Genomic DNA, 17,475 nt, shown 5'->3' with positions numbered 1-17,475 from the left:
AAACATCAGGGCGCATGTACTCCTTCAAATAAGTATTTTTGCATCCTTTGGATAAATACCCAGTAGTGTAGTTGCTGGGTCGTAGGGTAGTTCTATTTTTAACTTTTTGAATAGTCTCCATACTGTCTTCCAATATGGCTGCACCAGTTTGCATTCCCACCAACAGTGCAGAGTGTTCCTTGTTCTCCACATCCTTGCCAACACCTGTTATCTCTCGTCTTTTTGATACTAGCCATTCTGACAGATATGAGGTGATATCTAATTGTAGTTTTGATTTGCATCTCCCTGATGATGAGTGATGTTGAGCATCTTTTCATATGTGTATTGGCCATCTGTATGTCTTCTTTGGAAAAATGATGCAATTCCTATCAAAATACCACCAGCATTTTTTTCACAGAGCTAGAGCAAATAATCCTAAAGTTTGTGTGGAACCACGAAAGACCGTGGATAGCAAAAGCAATCCTGAAAAAGCAAAGGAAAGCAGGAAGCATCACAATTCCAGACTTCAAGCTATATTACAAAGCTGTAGTCATCAAGATGGTATGGTTCTGGCACAAAAATAGATACATAGATCAATGGAACAGAGTAGAAAACCCAGAAATGAGCCCACAAATATATGGTCAATTAATCTTTGACAAAGCAGGAAAGAACATCCGGTGGGAAATAGTCTTTTCAACAAATGCTGCTGGGAAAACTGGACAGCAACATGCAAAAGAATGAAACTGGACCACTTTTTTATATGTCACACAAAAATAAATTCGAAAGGGATGAAATACCTAAACGTGAGATCTAAAACCATAAAAATTCTAGAACACAGATAGTACAAATATTTTTTAACTTCCTTTTTGCTAGGTAGAAAATATGATAAAAATGGAAACCTGGATCCTTGGTGGTCTACTGATTCAGAAGAAAAGTTTAAAGAAAAAACAAAGTGCATGGTTAACCAATATAGCAACTATTATTGGAGGAAAGCTGGCTTAACTGTAAGTACAATTATGGCGTTTTGTGTGTCATTTTTTCTCTTTTGGACATTAGCTTGCTTTAGACCATTGGTTCTCAATGTGTGGTTCCCAGGACAACAGCATCAGCCTCTCCTGGGAACTTGTTAGAGATGCAAATTCTTGAGTCTTGCTTCAGACCTCTTGACCGGAATCCTGGAGGGAGGGGGCACCGGTCTTCTGGCAGTCTGTCTTTTCACAAGCTCTCAGGTGACTCTGATACAAGCTCAAGTTTGATCTTCACAGGCCTAAACATTAGTTTGTTTTCCTAGATTTAGATAAATGTAGAAAATCTTGTAGCAAACACAAGTAATACAATTCTTATAAATCTACACTCCATATCATTTTTAAAAATTTCCTTCCAAATTTCGACTTAACTCATTGAAATAAATCTCATTATTTTGAATTAATGACTCTCAATTGGTTAAGAGATGTTAGTTATAGAAGTTTGAACAAAAGAAATGTACTTCTAAAATGTTTATTTTCTATTATATATACATACATACATTTCCATGAAGGCAAGAATGAAATTTTATACATGCCGTTCATGTTGTGTCCGATTTTGTTCCTTTCTTGTCTTCTCTCCGTCCCCTCTCATCACTCTTCTTTTCCCTACCTGTCATTCATCTTAATCACCCTGATACACTGTTTCCCATGCTCGTGAAGAGAAGCCACACACCACAGACCCCTTTATTGCATGGTTTCCAGTGGCTGCCCAGAAGTCCACAGTGGGAACATACTCTAACATACTCACCTAACCTCTTGTTGAGACAGGTCACACTTTGTCTCCAATTCTTTTCCCACAATAAGTGCTGCTGTAACAAACCCTCTCATTGTGTACATATTCTTTTTGTCCATCTAGGATAGATTCCTACTGTCACCAACAAGTTATAATATTCATATTCCCACCGGTGATATATGAAAGAGCATTTATCTATTCAGTTATTTTCTCACCAATGTATGAGAATTTTTTAAAGATATTACCGATGTTAAAATGTTGTCATTCACATTACAGTATTTTCTCCCAAATATATTATGCATCCATTGGACTTTATGTATGGCATCTTTTGACATACAAAAATTAAACATTTCTGTAGAGCCAAAAGGTACCTATTTCTCTTAAAAAATAAGGGCGCCTGGGTGGTTCAATTGGTTAAGTGTCTGCCTTTGGCTCAGGTCATGATCCCAGAGTTCCAGGATCAAGCCCCACATGGAGTCCCACATCAGGCTCAGCGCTCAGCCAGGGAGTCTCTGTCTCCCTCTGCCCCTCCCCCTGCTCATGCTCATTCTATATTAAAGTCTCCTGGCTTTTCTGGGAAGGTTTTTGTTGTTTTGTTATTTTACATTTAAATCTTCATGCATGTGAAACTTAACTTTTTATGGAGTTTTTTTTTTAGATTTTATTTATTTATTTGAGATAGAGAAAGAGAACACAAGCAGGGAGGAGAGGCAGAGGGAGAAAGAGAAGCAGACTTCTCACTGAGCAGGGAGCATGACCTGGGGCTCGATCCCAGGACTCTGGGATCATGTCTGGAGCCAAAGGCAGATGCTTAACTGACTGAGCCACCAAGGTGCCCCTTTTTTATGGAGTTTAATGTGAGAGTTCTTTTCCTTCCAAAAGGATAGTCAGTTGATCCAACATCATTGATTAAAAGACATTTTTTTGCTCACTGAATTGAGTATTTATCAAATTTTAGAACCTCATATATTGATATCAATTTTTGGATTACATATTCAATTCTGCTGGTCTCTTTGTTGATTTCTACACCAAGGTCTTATTACCATGGCTATATGGATTGTTCTGGTATCTGTCAATACAAGCTCTCCCTCACTGTTCTTTTATGTGCTTGGCCATTCTCAGGCAAATATACTTCTGTATATGCTCCAAGATCATGTTACCCATTCTCACCTTGTTCCCCAAAGAAAATCCCATTGGGATTCTAAGTGAAATCATATTCAGTGTATGGAATTGACATTTTTATGATATGGTCTTCTTGTTCAAGAGCATGGTATGCCTTTTTATCTGTTTGGTTCTTGTTTTAGGTTTTCCAATACAACTATAATATAGTTTTCTTTACGTACTTTATCTCCTGCACATTGTTTTTACTTCTTTTTCATTTTCCTTATTTTACTAGCTTGATCAGGTTTTCATGCCCTCTCTCTACTATTAATTTTTTTCTTGTAGTTTTTTTATTGCATTTTCTTCCTCTGCTTTCATAATTATAAGAAATAGATTTCTCTCATTGTATTTGACAGTAGAGAACCAATAAAGAAGAATTGTTGGTAGGGTATGGCTCTGCAGGAAGCTCTTACTCTAAAATACACATGCACACACTGTATGCTCCTAATTTGTATAGTCAAGGGGGCAGCAGGTAACAGAAGTGAGAGACCACACTAAACTGACTTGGTTCTCCTGGTTCTTCAGCCATATTCAACACCAGGAGCACCACTCCTTGTCCAGGCAGAGAAACCAGAGGCTGTATCCTTGAATAGTATCTCTAGCTCTTTCATCACTGTTCTGGAAAGCCATTTGTCATATTTCTTTAGTATCTACAAGTATGTCATGAGAAGACCTGAAATGGGTGCCTCTGTTTATCTGTATTCAATTCAGAGGTTATCACATTGTGAAAATCCATCTAGAATATATGTTGCTTCAAGAAGAGCATAGGGGAGGGCTTCTAGAGTGAGATGGAGGTTCAAATCTTGGCTCAACCAGTTACAAGTTTGGTGAACATGGGAAAGTTGCTTGACATTCCGGAGTCTCAGTCTTCGTCTGTGAAATAGGTCACTATTTCTGAACTCATTCATTTGTAAGAATTAAATGACTGAAATTATGTAAAGCACCAGCATCGTGTCTGACATGCAGTAAGTGCTTAATAAATTGTAGTTAATATTATTACTACTTTGTAACATATTCATAGGTACCCCATCCTAGAGGAAAACAAAGGCAAACAGAAATAAATGTTGTCTGAAGAGTTGTTTTTATCCATTGTGATTTCTTGCAACCTGGGTGATGGGCCTAGCTTAAAAGTAAAGAGTGGGTAGGATCCATGGCTTTAAAGTTGAGAGCAGGGTGTATACGTTTCCTGTTGCTGCTATCACAGATCACCACGAACTTAATGACCTGAAAGAACACAAACACTGTTCTGCAGTTCTGTATGTCCCACTTAGGTCTCATTGTCTCATTGGGCTCAAGTCAGGGTGTAAGCAGAGAGGCTTTTCTTTCTAGCTGCCCTCGGGGAGAATCTGTTTCCTTGGCGTTTCTCGCGTTTAGAGGCTGGCCACATTCCTTGGCTTCTGGCCCCTTCTTTCTTCAGAGCCAGCAGTGGCTGGTCATAGCTCACATTGCATCACTCTGACACACTCTCCTGACCCCCTTTGCCTCTATTTATATGCATCCTTCTAGTTATACTGGACCCACGTGGATAATGCAGGCTAATGTCTCAGGATCCTTTACGTAATCATATTTTAAAAGTTCCTTTTGCCACATAAGATAACATTTGCACAGGTTCCAGGAATGTAGGACATAGACGTCTTCGGTGGGTGGGTGGGGGGCAATATTCTGCCCCTTAGGCAGGGATTGACAAACTTTGTCTGCAAAGGGCCAGACGGTAAGTAACTGTGGTTCTGGGGGCCGTAGGTCTCTGTGGCTAGTGCTCAGCTCCGCGGCTGTAGCGGGAGAGTGGCCACAGACGGCACGTCCGTGAATGGGCATGGCTGTGTGCCAGTAAATCTTGAATTATGGACACTGAATTTGAACTTCATGTAATTTTCACATGCCATGGAATATTCCCCTTCTTTCACGCCCCCGCCCCACATTGAGCAATGTAAAGTCCGGCTTCACCTTGTAGCCTGTACAGAAACAAGTGGCAGGTTGGATTCCGGCTTGTGGGCTGTGTTGGTTTGGAGTATTTTTTGTCCTGGCCTGGTTAGGGATTTCAGAAACAATCTTCAAATGTGTGGAGGAAGTTCTTCACCATGCTTGGCTGGTTATCCTACACGTTGCAAACCTTGACCTTGTGGCCTACTTCTGTTTGATGTTTGTCCTCCATGAGAACGACCTTCCTTGTAATTTTTCATGGAAGTTGTTGAAGGTAAAGTGGTGATGGTTGGTGAAGTTTTGTTCCTGTGTGGATCGTAAATGTTTGGAAATACAAGCACACTGAAAAGAATACTCAAATGACATGAATTACTCAGAGAAAGTAATCTGTGTGTTGACATTTCTACTTTTTCTCCATTAAACCAGAGTCACTCAGAATATTGTTAACATTTTAGTGGAGCTGGCTAAATTGGTGAGAATACAGAGGTGGGTGAGAAAGAAATGCGTAACATAATAACATAGAAATTATTATATTCAGGAGCACCTTGCTGGAGTTAGTTTGCCATCTCACAATATATTATGACTACCTGTGATTTATTGAATGTAATTTTCCCTTTAAAGTATGGTACTTTTTCTAGCTATCATATTTATGCTTCTTGCTGAATGATAGTTGGCTGTGAAACACTCTTTTTTTTTCTTTTTATTTCTGTTAGGTGAAGGGGAAGAGAACCCTGGGAGAAAATATTGCTGATAATGGAGGTCTGCGGGAAGCTTTTAGGGTACGCACTGCATCATTTGCTGTGATTTTTAAAATTAAACTATAGAGTGCCATGTGGGTGCACCTCAATTTACACTACAGACATAGTCTTGCAGAGGTACAGTTCTGTCAATTCTGTGAATTTCTGTAAATAGAATTATATTTCCACGTTGACTCTGTTCTACTCTATTATATGAATAGAGCTGCATTTCTTTTTTCTTTTTGAGGTATAAAGTCCCCCTAAAGAATAATAATTGTTGTTAAGAATCATGTATTTAAAGGATAGTTTTCAGTAGATGCATTCACAATAATATCAAAGCATGCTACAGAACTCTCCTTGGGGCTACGTTCATATGAGTTTTCCTTGAGTGTGCTGTCTCTATAGCCCTTCTTGCAATTTTCTCTTAAAATACCAAACTTCTAAATTGTGGCCAGAGGCTAGTGGTTCTCATATAGTGGGCCAGGTAAGAGTCCGTAATAATGTTTTCATCATTCACTGGTCCTTGGTTAAACAAGAAATGTAAGGACGATGTGGAAAGATTTTCATAAAGGTAAATGCATTTAATGTAAAGACCAGGCTGTTATTCTGAGGTAACATCCTTCCTGTATTCTTAACTTAACATATACTTTATCAAGTGATGGTGATTGAAGATGATAGTTTTCCCTTTTATTTGGAAAAATAAAAATTTGGCCCCAATATGTTGACCCCCAAATTTGTTTCCGTAGCCTTTGCCATTGGGTTAGAGAAAGAATAGCTTTTTTGGGGGGGGAGTTATTTAACATGCGAATGCTTTGGCCCCACTGCTCTGGTACCTATTGAGAGTGAAAGGTCTTTTTGCAGGTGGACCTGCCTCACTGTTAAGCAACACAACATTGATTTGCATTTCCAGGGGTTGGTTTTGTTAGAGGAAAACTTGACAGGCTGCACTTTGTACGTGGTGGAGGATATATTTAGGATCTCTGCCCTGGATAAGAAAAGAGGAACGCCACCATTGCAGAGCGTCATGAATTCTGCTTCTCTCACCAGGCTTACAGGAAATGGATAAATGACAAGAGGCAGGGAGTTGAGGAGCCTCTCCTACCAGGCATCATCTTCACCAACAACCAGCTCTTCTTCCTGAGTTATGCTCACGTGAGTAGCCCAAGGAAGGGGCATCAAAGATGAAATGTGGGACTTCAGCTTGCTTCCGTGGTCAAAGTTTTGGAACAAAAGTTTCGTGGTATATATTTGATTTGAGCTGAAATGTTATCTTGCTGTTTATTTTGAGGATAAATTTCACCTTCTTAATGTTCTATGGGACATAATTAATTAACCGATTGAGTCAGGGCTTATTGGTGTTGTTTGTCAAGTGGGTTACCAGCCCTATCATAACCCACTTGATAGTTCTTTAATATATGCTGACTTCTTAATGTATGCACTACACTTTGTGGCCATTTCTAGTGACTCCTCCTTTGGCTTTCATGGCCCTGCCTATTGCTGCATTTCTCCTTTTTTTTTTTTTTTGCCTCATTGATTAACTGTATCCCACCACTTTCAACCTGTGGGAGACCCTCACACCTGTGTTTTCCACAGTCAGATGAATATGTGAAGACTGCTAGAGCTGAGAACAACAACAAAAGCAAGGAGAGTCATCTCACCCTTTTGTGAGATTGATGGGCTTTCTGCGCAGAAAGTGAAAGAAGATGTGTACCAAAAAAGACACAATTCTGAGTTCAAGTCTCTGGCTAATGAGGCAAGCGCCAGTTCTTGGTTGCTATTGGTTATTGCCCTGGCTTATGTCACAAACGTGTAGGCCTCATTTTCAAAGCAGGCAGGGATGGGTCGATGAAGGTTCTAAGGCCTGGCTTCACAGTGGGCAAATGTGTATCTGTAAGACTACGGTTGTTACCAGCACAACCTCCTTTTGCTCAGTCTTTGCACTGGCTCCTCAGTAAGCTGATTCCTTCCCACATCTTCTTTGGTTGAGTCTGGCTAAAGGATTCTCACCGTTCTGGGATCTTTTATTTCTTTCTTCTTTTTTTTTTTTTAAAGATTTTATTTATTTATGTGACAGAGAGACAGCCAGCGAGAGAGGGAGCACAGCAGGGGAGTGGGAGAGGAAGAAGCAGGCTCCCAGCGGAGGAGCCCGATGTGGGACTCGATCCCGGAACGCCGGGATCACGCCCTGAGCTGAAGGCAGACGCTTAACGACTGCGCTACCCAGGCGCCCCAGGGATCTTTTATTTCTTAAAGCTGACATGACAACACTAAATAAATAATCATTTATCAATATGACATCAGTGAAAGTGGAGTCACCAAAATGACCTTCCTTTTTAGTTTTCCTGTTGCTATCAACACACCCCAGTCTTTGGGTCTTCCTGGTCAGAAAATCTAGATTCTTCCCTCTTACTTGATTTGTCTATCCTCGTTTTTAAGACATGGTTCCCCAAAGCTAGATGTTTCATTCTTTTTAACTTCTCTTTAGATTTATCCTCTCTTTCTCCCCATTATCCTATATCTCATCCTCTGTAGAATAGCCCTTGATCTCTTCTACTCTAGATTATCCCAACAGCCTTAAGGCACATTTTTCTGCCTTTGGCATCTTTCCACCACGATCTTACATGCCCCTGAAATACCACTTTTATTTCATTACTCACCTGTTCAGGAAACTGCAGTGACTCCCAGGTGCCTACCACATCAAGGCCAAACATGAGCAGTTGGCCCTCCTCATTCTGGCCCGTCTTATCCCACTCTGCAACCAGCTCTGAGTCCCCGAGCCTCTGCCGCACTCACCCTTCGCCAGGCAGGCATCCTCACGGCCACCCCGAAGTGTTAGGCCTATTACTGTCCCTGGGGCTTTGCTTTTGATTTTCCTTCTATAACGTGACCTCCTTCCTACTCCTCCCCCTCAGATGATTTAATCCTGTCTTTATCGTTCAGGCTTCATGTCGAGTTCCACCTCCCCCACATTTTCCACAAACCTCCCCAAGGACTCCACTTCTCTCTTTCTCTCTCTTTTTTGAAGCTCCAACTCCTTTACACTTCTCTTCATTACTATGCAGTTGAGTCCTTAATTGTTCTCAAAATGTTGAGGACTTTTAGTTTTATCTCCATATCGAATCTCCCGGATCCTTATATTTCTTATGTATCTCCATAGCACCCAGCAAAGATGCTGGGTATATTGAAGATGCTTGACGCTTTTAGATGAATTGCTTAAAAATAATAAGACTAAATAACAGTTCAGTTAAGGGGACTTTTTTTGGGGGGGTCATTACTGGGTCAGATATCTCAAATAAACACACGCAGTATACTTAGAATTTTCTAGAGCAGGGGTTCGCAAACTAGGACCCATGGGCCAAATATGGTCTGCTGTCCATTTTTGTACAAACTTTTTATTGGGAAACAGCCATGCTTTTTCCTTTGTATTGAGGGGCAGAATCGAGTAGTTGAAACAGAGATCTTCTGGTCTGCAAAACCTAAAATATTTAATGTCTGCCCTTTTACAGAAAAAGTTTTCTGACCCTTGATCGAGAGGACAAAGTACAAGGTCCATTGGTTCTTCCTTTTGTTCTTACTTACTTAATTAAAGTCCATCTTAGTTACATCCTAGTCTACCATATCTTTTTGTGCATAAAGTAAAAAAAAAAAAAAGTAAACTAGCTGGTAGCACCATTACCTTCAAATAAAATTCCAAAGCATATCTGGTTTATTTTAAACTAAAGAGATTTACGGAAAAATGGAAAGCTATTTTATGTTACTAATGAGAAATTTATCTTGGACATTTTCCTACTGACAGAAGGAGGAGATTTTCAGTCTTTTGCACATTGGAAGAAGTCTGCTTATAGGGAGTAAAGTTATTTTCCCTCCTGAGAAGATTCTAGAAAAACAGTAACAACCATAATGTGTTTTCAGAAGTCTCTTAAATGATTTATGAAGCAAAGACAGTACTAGAACAATACCATATAATAATGTAAGAATATAAGAAAAAATAACACATGAAAAAATGAGGTAATGGCAAATGTCAGAAACAACTTCAACTTAGCTAGCTTCTGAGGAAATTAAGGTATCACATTACGAAAGCATTTTCACAGTCACGTTCAGACTGCTTATCTTCACTAAAAACAATAGCATCATATCACCTTTTCTGCTTCCTGTGTCTCTGTAGCTTCTGTGACCTGTTATTTTTTCCCTCAGATATTCTCCTTACCCTTCTACTTCTTTACATTCCTGTTTATACTTACTTAGTGGCCACTCATCGGGAACCTTCCTGAGGCCCGTAAATACTCTTCAAACTGATCTCTAATTTCCTCTTACTACTATGCACCCTGGCGAGATAATTCTTTTAAAAACATGTTTTTATCATTTTCTTGTTCACAACAATGTTTAAATATAGTTTACATTCTTTAGCTTGTTGCTCAAGACTTCAGGAATCCGGCAGCATCCTCTCTCCCCTGCTCTCCCGTCGCTGCTCGTTACGCACCATGCAGTCCAGCTACACTGAATGTCTAGCTTTTTTCTTTTCTCTCAGATAGGGTCTTTGCTTCCATTTTCTCCAGCACTTAGAATGCACCCCATCATTTTGTGTCTCCTAGTTCTTTTCGTCCTTCAAGACTCTATCATGTTTCTAGACACATTGCAAGTCAGGATTGAGTGGGTTACAGTACAGGAGCAAACAATACAAAGACAGTTTCTTTGTGTTCCTGCTCCCCGTCCAGTTTGGGTTGAGACTGGGGTTCTGCTCGTAGTTATTACTCAAGGACCTGTTTTGGAGTCTTGATCTCAACACGGGCTTACATGTTCACCATTGGAGTAGGAAAGTGATATGAGGAAGCATACAGTGGACCTTCGTGTGGCATCTTAGATTGTCCCTAAGACACTTAAAACTTCTGCTAGGTTTTTAAAACTTCCACAAGGATATGCTGTCTGTCACTTCTGCTCACATTTCATGGATCAGAGCAAGTCATAGAGCTTTACCTAACTTCCAAGTCTATGGAGGAGTGTCTTCCTATCCAAGGCCCTGACTAGGTGTGATGCAAACAAGGCACTTAGGGTGCAAAATACACACTTCCCATGACCATGCTCAGTAATGAATGATGGGTTCATTTTTTCCTGTTGGAGTATGACTGAATTTGATAAGGGCTCTTCCAAGCATTATATTATTTGAATTAATACATTGGCCGATTCCTGGGCATATACACTGTTCTCTTGATTTAAGAAATTTGTCTGGAGACTGTCCTAATTTACTCAAATTGTGGAATTATGCACAACAATAAAACCTTCTACTCTGGGGATTAGAATAATAGATGTTGCTACTGATGAAGGTTTTATCTGATCTACTAAAACTGTTTGTCATCCACTGAGTCTAAAATTACTCTTCAGTATAATTTGGAGCAGTTAAGGCAGTGAAAATTGTGTAATTAGAAAGGAAACATAATTATTGGCGTATTTTTCTCTTCTAGGTGAGGTGCAATTCCTACAGACCAGAAGCTGCCCGAGAACAAATCCAAATTGGTGCTCACAGCCCCCCTCAGTTTAGGTAAATGGGCAAATTGGTGACTCTCGTTTTTAACTGCGCACCCCCCTCCTCCCCGACTCAGCCGTCCCAGCGCTATACCAAGCGGGAGGCTGGAACAAAAGCCTGTACTGTGACCAGCGATATCTCCATTTTGCAGAACGGAAATATCTGGCCAAACAGAAATGAGCACCTTTTTTTTCATTAGTAGGAAGCTAGTTTAGTTAGAATTCTCTAAAAAAAAAAAGGGTCTGTGGTGGGCATTTATGCACGCCTCTAGTCCAGTGCTATATCAAGAGACCCACGGGGTAGTACAAGGCTCCACAGGTAATTCAGAATCCGAATCAAAGCGTCAGTATGAATTCCCATTCATTATCTTCCAGTGTTTGAAAGGCCCCAGTCCAGGGGTGCTCAGTAAACTGAAATATTTGATTTATCCAATCACCTACTTTTTTTGTGTGTGGGGGCCAAAAGTGTCTCTTTCCTCAGACAAGGATGAGAGCTTACAGACTGCGTCTTCAAACACGTAGGGCTCTGGTGTATTTGGTGTTATAGAGTACCCTGTTTAATGCCTCTCGTCTTTCATGCAGCCAGCCGGCAGACGTGAATGAATGCCCGCTTTCCGAATAGCTCTACACACAAAAGAGGATGTGTGGTGGTATTTAGCTATTAGAATTCGTATCTGAAGTCAGAGCACTATGTTGTGGTTTTTAGTTTGGGTCGGTTTTTGAAACAGTTGCTTCAAGTGAAGGGAAAAGGATTATGAATTACAATCTTGTTTAATTGTGAGAATGTACAAAATAAAAAGTAAAAATAAAATTAAGGTTCGTGTACTTACCCAGTGCTAGGTTTCTAGCCCAGTTTGAGGGGGATTTTCTGTAGTTGGGGTCGGAGAATTATAATGGGATAGAAACTGTAGTAATTTTTATTGATTGATTCTTTCCTTACAGCATGTTATATCTGGATGTCTTTATGTTTAATGTTTAAATCAATCCATCAGCACAGTGTAGGAAAATCATCTAAAATTTCTCCTGTATTTAAAAACCTTATTCCTAAAACCTTGCTTTAGAAATGCTTCAGAAACTGACTCTAAATTACCTAGTAGCATAAAAATCTAATCACAGTGTTAGAAAATTCTCCCCCACTGGGCTAACCTGTCAAAAAATGCTGACAGTCTCTAATGAACTAAAATGTGCTCCTGCTGATAAATGGTGCAGATGAAACCACACAGTAGATTACTTACTTACCAGATGATAAGATTTTAGAAACTAATTTCCTTTTACTAACTAGTTGCCTGTACTGTTGGATTTTAGCTGATAATTTGTAGAGTATACTTACTAATTATCACCTGAATTCTCTTTAACATTTGCCCAGGGTGAATCACACTATGAAATATGCATCCCTACTCGTATATCCCAGCTAAAAGAGGTTTGAGTACAGGCCAGTATATTCCTTCACATGCCCATAGGTGACAAAATCATTAGGGAAGAAATAGTGACTAAGAATGCTGAGTCTCTCTAGTCAACCCTTTGAACATGTAGTTGAGTAAGAAATAGATGAGGGGGCAGTTTTTGCTGGCTTGTTAGTGATGTCTGCGGTAACTATAGATTTTGAGTACAGCAGAAATCACACAGTGGAAACACCACTGCCAGCCAAAGTGCTGAGTAGGAACCCACAGTCTTTACTGCAGTCAGGGAACTTGCAAGGACACCAGATTTTGGAACTAACTCCAGTAAAACTCCTTATCAATAACGAGTAGACACCGTTCATTCGTTTGTTGCACGGACCAAATTCTAGGTAAATAGGAACCTTCAGACATACTCGGAATTAAGTGGAAGTGTTTTTGTAGATCGGATGAGGTCTGAGGCAGCAACGACATGGGCGAATCTTACAGACATAATATTGAGTGAAAGAAGCCAGGAACAATAGAGTGCAGACAGTGTGTTTCCATTCGTATGAAGTTCAAAAACAGGCAAAACTAATCTATGGTGATAGAGGTCAGACTAGTAGTTATCCTTGGAAGTTCCACTGGTAGGGCACACAATGGAGTCTTCTAGGTGCTGGAAATATCCCATATCTTGTTCTGGGTGGTAGTAACATGGGCATATACACATGAACAAAATCAATGAGCTTTACATTTCAGGTGTGTGCACTTTATATCAGTTCTACCTTCCATAAAAGTTAAAAAATAGAAAGCCTGAGTATTGGTAAATCTAATAATTTCTAGGAATCTGTAAATTTATAGGACTATACAGTCGTATACACGATTTATAAGAATTGTAAATCCTACAGTTAATAGGAACTTGAGGGTATTGGGAAGATTAATAAGAGCATTTGCCTGGCATTCAGGAGGTGCTGGTTCTAGTCTCAGCTCTGTGAATTTCTTTGGAAATTTACTTCTCCCTTTTGGGCTTCAGTCATCTCCCCTGTACACAGATGAAACGAATGCAACATCCCTGTGAGTGATACGCTGCTACAGTTTTATCTAGAACCTGTTAAGATGGAAGAATTAAATGACATGAACTGTGACACATCTTTTCCAGGGTCAATGGTGCAGTTAGCAACTTCGAAGAATTCCAGAAAGCCTTTAACTGTCCATCGAATTCCACCATGAACAGAGGCCTGGACTCCTGCCGACTCTGGTAGCCCGACTGCTGGTTTATGCTGTCCCGAGAGCCACGCAGTGCCAGCAGAGGCCACACAGAACGCTCATCGCCACTGCTTTTAGCCTGTATTCCCCCATCCCGCCCAGGACTCCTATTTTTAGTGCATCTTCCTTATTTGGGTGTTGGTTGGATCTAAACAGTATATTCAAATTGTAGGGCTCAAAAAATGGAATACAACAAGGGATCCAAGTATGTGTCTTTACAAAGCCAAACTAACAAAAATAAATCTCTAGGCTACTTTTGTTAAAACATCATCTGCTGAATTGTTGCTCTTGTCCATTTTTAGTGTGTAAACAGCTAGGTGGTACATACTGTTTTAAGCCACAGCTTCGTCGGGGGCCTAAGCAGAATGTATCCATACAAAAATTCGGTCTATTAAATGTGTAACCCTCAATGATGAGGACATGTTCCTGGAATACCTGGTAGGTCTTACTGCTCTATAGAACATGGTGCTAGGTTTTATGTATCGTCATCCACAGCGTTTATTAACTCTATGGTAGTTAAGTTAGAAATGTGGTGGAGCTTCATTTTACCATTTTTGCTGAAATTTTTACCTTCCGTTTGGAAGTCTGTTGGGATGAAAACGCGTCTCACAGCTTCTATCTGACGTAGCTGATTGCCCTGTTCAAGTGAGTATGGACAAAGCTGGCCGAAAGGCTACTTGAGAGAGGATTTCAGTTTATCAAATGGAAAAAAGAAAAAAGGATGTGTCTTTAAGGCCCAGAAGAAGTCAAAACTTGTCATTGTGCAACAGTAGGGACACAAGGAGATGAAATCACTACCATTTGATCTCTTTTGCCCAAGCCTGAGTGATTATGTCTGTCTGCCAGACACTTTTCTTTAATCCAATTCTTATTTGTCTTGTTACCCTCGTATATGTGCATTCTTCTGTTTCTGAAATGAGCAGGCATTGAGATAATGATTTTCTGATTCTCCATTAGGAACGTTTGGCTTTCATTCCCCTCTAGGGCAAAGGAACAAATACCACATTGAGGTGGGTGCAAAGTACCCTTGTGTTTTGGCTCAGTTAATGTTACCTCTCTTTGAAAAAGCTTTTTGAAAAATTTCTTGATCGAAGACGTTTTAGAATCTATTGATTAAATTTAGAATTCCCTGCATAGTCCAAAGAAACATAATTTTCACTGTCCCAGCCTTCTAAAGAGTCTGTAAGGAAGAGCAGGACTAAGTTTTTGATCCTCAGAACTTTATGCTTTCAAGTGAACTCCTCCGTCTGTTAGTGTGTGTGTAGGACAAAATCGTAATGGCCTTAAAGTGGTTACCTGGCATTTCCAGTTTCTTAAATAACTATCCTCCCTTTGCGTTGTTCATTGTGTATGTGGTTTTGGCCAACAGGAACATCTCAAAAGCAAAAGGACGAATTCAGACTAACTCTAGGAGGCCATTTTGCACCCCTGTCATTTGTTGTCCTTTTTTATTTTTTAAATGTAAGTGCATGCCGTGTCTTTTTGTAACTGTGGGAACTTCTGAAGGGAGAAAAATGCAAGGGCACCATCATGAGGAAAACAGTTACACTGCTTTAGAGGAGAGTGATTTTCCCCTTGACCTCCTCCTCTCCAAATGAATAAACTTTTGAAGGGCAGTTACTTTTTCCTCCTTTTAACTAAGGCATAATGTGACCTTAGTTCATATTTTTAAAAACAAGGGGAATTAGGTTAAGGCTGCTGGGAGTGTACATGCCTTTTCTCTGGAGGAATCATTCTGACTTGGTTTAGACAGACAAGATACTCCTTGTTTTATCCTTGTACTTGGATATTTAAAACCCATTTCTTATGCTTTTATGAATAGCATGTTCCTTCTAGATTTCTCTTTTTAAACTCCATAATAAACACATTCCTGCAGGTCAGAGAAAGTGTTTGATAAAAGCATAGGGTTAAGACTTTGGAAATGGGCATCAGTCAGTCAGTTGTTGGTTGAGGACAGCTGGTTGATGACCAGCTGGAGCCCTACACTTTCTAAATCATGTGCTGCCTTGTCCTGATTAACTTTCCTTGATGTAATTCACTTATCCTGAAAGCTGTAGATACAATCATTAAAACAAAATAAACCCAAAGCAGCGATACCAAATCATCACTACTAGCTAGAACAAGTTTCCAGTAGGATTGGATTTCCAAATACACGCTCATGTTTAAATTTTCAGACGATGCTCTCGCTGTTCCTTTTCTTCAATACAGATCGCTAAAGGAAGAGACACTGAGTAAGTGGTAGAGGGAAGAAGGTAAAACGCAAGTGGAAGGAAAGGTAAAAAGGTAGGGAGAAGCTGGCCTAAGAATGTGTTGCTGAAGAGAAGACAGGATTTGGGCAATCCTTGCTGAGCACATCCGCTGGAGTAGAGCCATAAAGTTTTACAAAAATAATTATGGTAAGTCAAAAGGAAATTAGATATTGGATCACAGATTAGGACTGCCACCACATACTTTTCTGATTCATGTACCAGATGTTCTGCCAATGGACTATTGTCTGGGTGTTGGAAGGAGTTAGGTTTTTTTTTTTTTTTGAAAATTCTCCCAGATTAGTCAAGGATTTTATGTATATAAAGTGGTATTATTTGAGCTTATCACCATTGCCCAAAGTTTGTTCAGCTTTTCACCAGCCACACAGCACTGGCCTCCTATTTCCATTTTTTTTCCTTTTATGAGATGGACTCGGACATGACTGATGGAAGCTCAGGATTCGTAAATTATCCTGAAGTTTATTCAGTGCCTTTCCTCAATGGAGCTTAAAGCATAGCACATAAATTTTATCTTCTTTAGCCCTGGAGCATCGCTAAAAAGCAACAAGGAATGATGGCTTGCCACACGGCTTATGCTCATGCCAGAGAAGTGGAGAGAGGTTTGAAATTGCTTTGTCCAGTATCCCAGAATCAGGAAAGGCAGAGTCTTTGTTCTGTGGGCTGCTGACCTCTGCATTAACCTTCATCCCTTAGATTACGCCATTTCTAAATACATTTATCTTAGTATTTCTATAATCACTTAGCATTTGATCGGCTTCTTCCTTGATATTTTTAACATACCGTCTCAGTTGCATATTAAGTTAAGGAAGAATATGATTGTTTTATGCAGCAACATTCTCATCGCCAGTGGCAGTGCCCCCACTGGTTTGAAGAAAGGTGTTCCTGCATTATGTGTTTTATATCTAAATGGTCATTGTATTTTCTTCTCTTACTTGTAGAACGATGTGAACCGTCATTTTAAGGATAATAAAAAGTTGAAGATTTTGTTTCCTCTCTTTTTATTTATATGTGTGTTAGTGTGTATGTATGTTTCCTCTCTTTTAAAAAATATTATAATCTATTGTATCTGTTAACATACTCAGTTCTGTTTTAGACAGTACTGTTTGCCCAAAAAGGACACAAAGCACCCTAGTAGACTAGGTTTCTTGGTTTAGGAAAGTGGGATTTGAATGCAGTAACTTTGTAGACGATGAGAGATTTGCAAGGTGGTCATTGTATTTTCTTCCAGAATATAAGTCAGCAGATGTGGTTTATTGCTTATGCAATAATATTCCTATTGAGGAAAAAGGAGGCTTCTGAGGGAGTTATCAGCCACAATAGGGCTGGTCTTACCAAAGTGACAATGAACATGACAGTTAGTATCAGACCAAAGAATCTCTATGCGCCCTCACCTTTCTTTAACAATCTAGTCCATTTATAGTCACTAGGCACACCATCACTGAATACCTATTCTATTTATATTGTAGAATTAGCTGTATTTAGGCAGATTAT

The 17,475-nt window shown here is 39.8% G+C and overlaps 1 protein-coding gene across 4 annotated transcripts in view; it reads left to right on the top strand.

Annotated features, from left to right (window-relative positions):
* PHEX (phosphate regulating endopeptidase X-linked) overlaps positions 1–16,985 on the top strand; it is a 199,530-nt gene extending 182,545 nt beyond the window's left edge. For all 4 annotated transcript variants that reach the window (XM_087860390.1, XM_087860389.1, XM_087860387.1 and 1 more), the window contains 5 exons: positions 853–983; positions 5,532–5,597; positions 6,603–6,707; positions 11,015–11,091; positions 13,611–16,985. In XM_087860390.1, coding sequence (XP_087716516.1) covers positions 853–983; positions 5,532–5,597; positions 6,603–6,707; positions 11,015–11,091; positions 13,611–13,713 — 482 coding nt within the window. In that variant the 3' untranslated portion in view covers positions 13,714–16,985. The remainder of the gene's footprint in view (positions 1–852; positions 984–5,531; positions 5,598–6,602; positions 6,708–11,014; positions 11,092–13,610) is intronic.
* The last annotated feature ends 490 nt before the right edge of the window (positions 16,986–17,475 follow it).

The sequence above is a fragment of the Ursus americanus genome, chromosome X (genome assembly GCF_024610735.1).
Source record: "Ursus americanus isolate L20-20 chromosome X, mUrsAme1.1.p, whole genome shotgun sequence".
In the NCBI taxonomy this organism is placed as follows: Eukaryota; Metazoa; Chordata; class Mammalia; order Carnivora; family Ursidae; genus Ursus; species Ursus americanus.
This window is presented reverse-complemented; position numbering and strand designations above follow the sequence as displayed.